Genomic DNA, 8,101 nt, shown 5'->3' with positions numbered 1-8,101 from the left:
AAGAGTGCGACGTTGTTGCTGCACCAGATTGCAGCACTGTTCATGGCGATGCTTAAAGGATCCACCGCCAGTCGAGCTGCCGCTCGCATAGCGACAGTAATCCATAACCGTGTTATGCACCGTTGTAAATTTCCTTTCCCGTTGTTTCTTGTTCTGCTGCTGCTGCTGTTGCAGTTTGTGGTACTGCAAGCACACAATGCTGCTGCTATTATTGCAAATTTTGATGATGCTACCTCTATCGATACCGTCCCAGGACTGCTTCTGCTTCTGCCTACAACCATACTGGCTGATGTTTATGCTGCTGGTGTTGTTGCGCGGATAGTGGATGGTAAACTGCACGCTGCTGCTCTTACGTTTGTCGTTCGTGTAGGTGTAGGGTTTACGTAGCAATGTTTCGTCTGGAACGCATCACATAGCATACTTTCTTGTCCATTCCCGGGCAAGTTCATTATATTTTTCCCGATCGGTTTTATATATTCTGGCGATCTCCGGCACCAGTGGGTCGTCGGGGTTGGGATCACACAACAGAGAGCAGATGGACAACAACACTATAATATGTGCAGAAAAGGGCGTGTGGTTGGTAGGATGGATGAGTTGGAAAGCGGGGAAAATATATAGAAAACGTAAGCGATCATTCTGCAGAAGCTAAAAGATAGATAGACTGGTGTCTTATATAGATCGTTGCGAAAGATCATACATACCCTTTGAAATTGTCAGGGCGGGAGACCATTGAGATCTTAATATATCCAGACAGATCGACCCGTTGCTGTTGATGTTTGGATGATATATACGTGTCGTAAAAGCCACTTTTGGTGGTTTGAATGGGTAGTCTGTTGGGAAATGTATTGTAAGGAAAAATACGCCTCCCTGGTACGGACTGTCTGGCTGAAAGTTTGCAAGAAGAAAAGATGTGTCAATTAGTACGATGAATTTGTATTAAGGCGATATGTGTATTGCAACCCATTGTACTCCATATGACTTTGCCGACGTTTTTTTTTTTCAAAACGATTTGAACAGAAAATTGTAAAATGCAGTAACACTTTCCTATTCATTTTACATTGTAACATTATATGCTATATCTTCTTTAATAGTTTAACAACCAAAATATATTAATGTTATTGCTTGAAGTTTAATATAAATATAGCACAAGTAATTACGATTTTAAAAAAAAATCTTTGATTGTTTTTTCCCACAACTGCAAATGAGAATACTACCGCACTATCGCTTTGGGTAGATAAAGAGAAAAAAGCATCCCAACATTCAGCAAATAAAACAGCAAACAATCACAATTGCACAAAGGAGTCGATGCCGTATCGATTGTCCTATAAATAGCATGCACGATCACACGATAGGAAGATCTACTACATTCGCCCGTATCTTTCCACGTGGGTGCACACACCATATACCGTGTGTTTCGCAACGATAATGCACAAAAGCCCGTAACACTCATACAAGAGCTCGCTGCAAAAATAAACTGCATAGTGCGATGGTGACCCGATGTACCCTACAGTAGTGATTGCTTGCACGTGTGCTGTGTGTGTGCTTAGCGGAAGCGGAAATGCGAACAGATGCGGTTTTAGTAGTCGTGGGGTCTTGAAGTTTCTTTTGATCAGCAAACATTTGCTTCGCGTTGACTGACTTACCGGGCCCATGATCGTTGCCTGCCAGTGGAACACTAGAATAGTAGAGAGAACGGAAATAAGTTAATGTTTAATGCGTTTTAGAGAAACGAAAGACACTAAATTCACACTTTGCCGGTATGCCTTCTCATCGTGATATGCTACAACGAAAGGAAAGTAATAACTGATGTGGTTTGTTTGGTTTATCCTCCCCCACACACGTACATACACGTAATTAGTACTGTGCATAAACGTGATTGATTTTTGCTTTCTCTTTTCTAAGTAAACTATATGTCCATACTCAATATTGTAAACATTCTAATATTACATATCTATAACTGTAAACATTCTCACATATCTAAAACTATTTTGATCCGTAACTTTTAATAGGAGCTGTAAGGAAGGACAATTTAGATTTCTCTCACTCTCTCTCTCTCCCTCTCACATTTAAATTTCTACATTCTCAACGACTCAAATACACACACACAACCAACACCAGGCTAGAGACAAAAATGCCTATGCTCGGTTGGGTCGTGTTAGGTCAGGGCCGCTAGAACGAGAGAAGGCTGACGGCTGACGCTTGGGTGCTCATTTTTATAGCCATCTTTTAGCACCTTTCCTGCTGGCAGTGGCAAAGAAAGGGAAGTAGTATGTTTTCGGCCTGTATGCGCAGACGCATCTAAACTAGTCATTGCTGGTGAAAGAAGATATGAGACGATATAAAATGGGAACGTCATAAGTTGCCACGAGACATGTAGGATTAAACACCGCTACACACCGAAGGATTTCAACGGACAGAACCACCATATAAGCGAGAAATAACCATACGTGGGGTGTTGTTTACTGCACGCTACCCAACCTCATCTAAAGAAGCGACAAACGGTTAGAAAATTCTTCATCGGCACAACAAACCGCAAGCGTTCTAGGTTTTCCATTTCTGGCTTTCTTTGACTTTATTTACCCGTAGCTGGATAGCCAAGTCCTGCGTACGGGAGATTGGTAAGGATGAATGTTTGGACCGGTCCTGTCGCTATCAATACACCACACCGGGCCAGTTAGAAAATTAGCATCAATAGGAGCATCCAAAAATCCTTTCCTATTAACTTTTACTTCTGCGTTTGTCACCTTGAAGGCAGTGCGGCAAGTGGTCTTGTGTTATCAAACTTCTCGATCAAGCTCATTATAAACCACGAGAGCGTATATGGGAAATAAATTTCCAACTAAATTCGTATAAGATAAGATAAAGCCGATATAGATTTGCCTTGACTTGTGGCGTTAAATACTCGCTCGCACCAATATGACTTCGTTTCGATTTTCTCACTATTCAAAGCCGCCGTTTTGTGGTGAGGTTCCCGCTGGGGTGAAAACCACAACATTTTGACCGTCCCGAAGACCTGCCTGGTTTGCATGCAAGAGCTTACTGGAACAACAAAGAAGAAACCCTTTTCTACGCGCCCGTTGAAAGAAAGCGATAACAAATTAAGCAAATAATTTGCACATTCCTCAAGAGGCTTTTCTTAACCCTTTTTATGTGCTGCCTTTTCTTGGTTTTCTATTTGTGCAAACACTAGTTTGCAAATGCAAGTTTTGCAACATGCAAATATTAGTGTATAAAAGGTTTTGCCTACTCTCTCTTATGCCTTAAAATGGATTCTTTCTTTTCTTGTGTTGAATATTCTACAGTTTTGCGGGTTTTCAGCTTCAACTTCACTCTCGGTGGTGCAGCACACATCACCCCACCACACATGTCTAATCCTTTCCTTCCGATGATCCACACGTGAGAGTATACCGGACGCAAAATGTGACCGTTTCGGGGTGATAGGGATGGCATTTTTACTTACAGTCATCGCCGACTGGACCGGCTGAACATTGTGCTGGTGGGTCCCTTCCCAAGTCTTGTAATTCCTGCGTACAGAGTTGGCGGCATACACGAGCCACGGTGTGGGAGAACGCATGAAAAGAGATATAGAGAAAGTTCACATTAGTTATATTTGTACAGAAACATTCCTGTTTACGCCTGTGTGAGAACGAAAGTTTATAAACCGTAAGAGCGTTAGAGTATTCGCCTTGTTTTTTCTTCCATTTTCCTCCAACAAACACGGCTTAGCTTTCAATCCTTCGGTAGTTCATCCTGTTCTCAAACCTTTCCAACAAGCCGATGCTTGATGGTGGCATAACTCGCCAGACCCAACTTAAAGAGTTCTGTCACCGTTGCCATCGCTGTCAATTGACTTTTTACATTTCAGTTGCTTAAACTGTTTGATCTGAACTGGTTACAGTTTCGTTCATTTACATCACCTAGAAAAAAAAACCCCCGACAGTAAAGTCTACACACCGGTGCTCATACGCCCACAATTACGCTGCGTTTACGGAAAACGCGAACGCACACTCGACGATTTCGGGTGATGAGAGTGGGGTGGGAGGGGACCGGCAAAATATCGTTGGTAAGCCAACGCGCAAGATGATGAAAATGCGCCGCTCTGTGGTCCGCTTTTCCTGGGGCTAAAAATAATATTCCTTTTGGCCTTTCTACCATGTGCGTGTGGTGCGCGCGTCACCACGATTCGGCGGGGTAGGGTGAGGTAGTTTTTCCTTTGCCTATTTAGCGACGTAAGTTTACAGGAGATGTGTGCTGTATCGCATTCACATGCCAAACAGGAGGAATAAATTCAAAAAGTTCCTTGAAGGCTACTTGCAGATATCCTGAGCCTTGGAAGATGAGGCTCTCTACCTTACGCATTAGAATTAATGATTAACAATTCAAAAACATTCCCTCGTATTTCTGCGAAAAGAAATAGCGAACATAAAACGTTGCGTGATAGAAAGATATGTTTCCTTTTATTCCCTGTTGGAATCGGTTGATCGCTAAAATAGACCACCACACTAATTGCGATAAATGTGTTTCTACTCAAAAGCCACCTACGCTGTTGTTTGCGGAAGTTGCTAGACAAAAATGGTTGTGATGAGATCAGGCTTTTCGCTAATCGCTACGAGGAATTCGGTACAAGAGCAAATGTAATGTTTTTGTAGCTCCTACCCTTGAGGCTATCGGTTGTTTTCCGCAATCGGAATTGACAACACGATCAAAAATCTTCAAAATTTATATATATCTATCAAATATCTATGTTCTAGCTTCAAGGGTGTTTTGTGTCATTTTCCTCTGACTCTCTTAGAGATGTATGAATACGTAACTCTCAAATAAGCATTCCAATTCCGATTCTTTCCTAATTCGATTTTCTTTTTTAAGGCTAAACAATTCTACTGTAGTCGAAGCAGGACTTCTCTCCGTACAGCTGAACTTTTTTGCAATCATTTAAACTAAAACATGGCCTTTTCGAATGATCGAAGTAAAATCAATTTACAAAATAGGTTCTACTTTTTTGCTTTCCGTTATCCTAGATAAAACTATAAATTAGGATAGTTCCTCTTTCATTTCTTATCCAAATCTAAACGTAGGATTATTTTCTTTTGCATCCGGTGGAATTACTTTAATGAACAAGATAAAATAGTTCAAAGTTGAGTTTGCTTAGACCATTTACACACCTTCAGGGGAATACAATTTGTCTTGAAAATGTAAAAGATGCCCAGACCAGTACGTTACATATATCTGGTACCTCTTTTGCTTATTGAGCGGCAATGACAGCACGATGATGTGAAGGCGTCAATAAAATGCTTTTTGCTGCTGCATACATACAATCCATCTTCATACGTGTCGCGTGCGAAACGACACACACACACACACATACAAAACACTCTATACATCCCCAATCTGCTCGGTACTCCATAAGGGCTCGATAGGAAACCACACCGTTGGAGTCATAAGCAAACGGATGGGATAGAATGGATGCCATATGATACGGACAACAGTGTGTGCAAATTCCCACATTTTCTCTCTGGCCGCTGCTATTGCTTCAGTCGCTCTCTTGCATCTAGTCGCGAAGTTGGATCTTGGTTTGTCGTTATGCTCTCTCCCTTTCAGGGTACAGACAAATGGCATTCGCAGAAAGGAAATGTATAAAGGCGTGATGGGAGATGGGGGGAGGGAAAGGGGACGAGTTCATGGTCCATGGTCGCCCCGGCACCCTTAATACCCTGCTAATGCGAAGATGCTTCCTCAAAGGATATACAGCCGGTTGTGAGTACAACATTTACACGTTCACATGATCATGCATGGATGTTTACCACACGATGGGGAGAAAAGTCAGAAGAAAATGCATCAAAATAAAATAACCCTCTAAAGAAAAATTCACACACACACACATGGTGGGCGACAATAGGGCACAACAGGGCAAATGAAAGCCTCGCGCGAATCGAGCCGCGACGGTATGTCGTTGCTCTCGCCCGTATTTATCCGTCCTGCTCGCTCTTTCTCGACCGCGTTCTCGAACATACATCTTTCCTTCTCTGTCTCATCTTTTTGGACGGGGTGTCTCGCTTTGTCGCGTCGTTTGGAGCTTCGATTTTTCATGCTCGATGTGGGCTCCGCCAGTGCTCAAGAGTGTATGCACGTAACGTAGAGCTCGCTCCTTCAACGGGATGCCGTTACGCGTACACCAATTCAGTCGCGGTCATGGTGTATGGATGTAAAAAAAAGAAAGTACACGGCCTCGGCTTTCTAGCTCTTCACGACGCTAAACAATTGGCAGGTGTCTCTCCCTCCCCATTATGACGACCGTTTTTCATACATCCGTTTTCTTTTTCCAACCCCTCATCCATAGAGACCTACGACGGATGAAAACTTAAAAAAGCAATCCCCGCAACACTGTGCGTGTGTGCATGAGCGTCAGAGACCAGCAGAATTGAAAAATTGACCACATGGGTACATATTTTAGCATAAAACACATACACACAGACACAAATTCCGCTTATCCATATCGCACACATTAGTTGAGCTATGACAAGACCCGGAAAAATGTCCTTCCGACGTACCGGAAAATGGTTCACATAGTTTAACCACGTACGCACACACACACATGCACATATTGTCTTATCTCGCAACACTATTCACGAACGCGGTAAGTTTTAGCAGCGTGTGGGACACATGACCCGGACATTTTCCTTCCTAACCTAACCTCAACACCACCTTACACTGATCGCACTGCGAAGCGGCACAAAACAACAAAGCAAATGCTTCTTTTGCATCTTTTTGTGTTATTATTATGATGGTAAGCGAGGGGGAACACCTCTCATGGCCGTCAGCATCAAGGCTTTCCCTGTTGCTTTGTGTTGTGTCAACATTTTTAAAAGCTTAAACCAATTCATCAAAACTGGATTGTTTTCTATCGCTTTTGTACAGCTGCATATACACATATGGCTACCAGAACAATCTACGTAAGAATATGAGCGAAATCTTATTCGAAACATGCGACCAGAGCGCCCTCTAGGAATAAGTATGCGTAACTAAAAAAGTGCTAATTAAGTAGGACAAGACAGGACAAGAACATTTCATTGTTTCAGGTAGGTCAGGACAAGACAACAAGGGACAATACCGATGATAGGAACAATATTTTGAGGCATGATAAAAAAAAAAGGATAGGAAGGTTCGAAACACGTCCGAAAGTATTATGAAAGCGTTGGCAGGTCCGTACCATATCAGTTGTTGCTCCAACACAACGAGTTGCGTTAACTCACGTCAACGTTAAGCTCAGAGTCTGACGTGGAATTCCGTTTCATCTGTGACGAGAACCAACGCAGTGGTCCAGGTATTGTACCAGTACACAGCAAGAGAAAGGAAAATTAAAGTAGTATCCAACCCTGGTTGAATTTCCTAAACACAAATTAGTGCAAAAAATAGTTTTCTCATTTGCAGCGAGCTAGGCTCACAACTGTTCCCAAGCATATGGATACAATATCCTTATGAGGCAAAGTATCTACCATGCTTTAATAATCTTCCTTCACACGATCGCATTGATTTGATTGATGGTCACAAGATTTATCATTGACATTAATAGATTACGCACAAAATATGCTTCCATACTTCCATATTCTTCCTCTTCTCATACTGCTAGCATATTTTAATGTACAAAATTTGCTTAACAAAACTAATTTTTCTATGTCCACACAATGGATCGAACTAAGTTGCACATGAACTGAAACTGAACGTTATAGTTGCATTGGATGGAAGCAATACTATTGCAGTAAGGCTCAGAGTGAAATATATTATACATCCTGAATGTAGTAATCAAACCCTTCCGCGATATCGCATTACGTACCTTGTTAATTCTTTTTAATGCCATCCTTGCTTTTTCTTATCCACTCGCCGTACACACGTTCCGAGATGGGGATATCCACCGAACCAAACAAAGGATCTTTCGCTCGCCTACGAGAGTGTTGTGGAGGAGAGGGGGATTATATTGTTTGATTGACGGTCAGCGCACCGGGGGACAATCGGGCTTTCTAATTTGTTGATTGGTGATCACCACTAGGAGCTGGGTTCTTTTTGTCTATATCTGGCAGCGCCCCCACTGTCCTTACGGCTATAG

The 8,101-nt window shown here is 42.3% G+C and overlaps 1 protein-coding gene across 1 annotated transcript; it reads right to left on the bottom strand.

Moving 5' to 3' along the window:
- Positions 1 to 254: 254 nt before the first annotated feature.
- On the bottom strand, positions 255 to 7,855 carry LOC128708967 (ubiquitin-conjugating enzyme E2-17 kDa). The gene is made up of 5 exons (XM_053803952.1): positions 7,832 to 7,855; positions 3,461 to 3,524; positions 1,644 to 1,675; positions 702 to 885; positions 255 to 548 (listed from the first exon to the last, which is right to left on the bottom strand). The coding sequence occupies exons 1-5, from the start codon at positions 7,853 to 7,855 to the stop codon at positions 409 to 411; spliced, it is 444 nt and encodes a 147-aa protein (XP_053659927.1). The 3' UTR covers positions 255 to 408.
- Between the last annotated feature and the right edge of the window lie 246 nt (positions 7,856 to 8,101).

Source organism: Anopheles marshallii, chromosome X (genome assembly GCF_943734725.1).
Source record: "Anopheles marshallii chromosome X, idAnoMarsDA_429_01, whole genome shotgun sequence".
Lineage (NCBI taxonomy): Eukaryota > Metazoa > Arthropoda > Insecta > Diptera > Culicidae > Anopheles > Anopheles marshallii.
This window is presented reverse-complemented; position numbering and strand designations above follow the sequence as displayed.

Excerpts from the sequence above, each read along its gene's own strand:
- LOC128708967 (XM_053803952.1), bottom strand. The coding sequence starts at position 7,855 with ATGGCATTAAAAAGAATTAACAAG. Across the intron at positions 1,676-3,460 it reads CGGTCCAGTCGGCGATGACT|TGTTCCACTGGCAGGCAACG; the intron begins GTAAGTAAAAAT and ends CTACTATTCTAG. Across the intron at positions 549-701 it reads CGCCCTGACAATTTCAAAGG|TGTTGTTGTCCATCTGCTCT; the intron begins GTATGTATGATC and ends CACATATTATAG.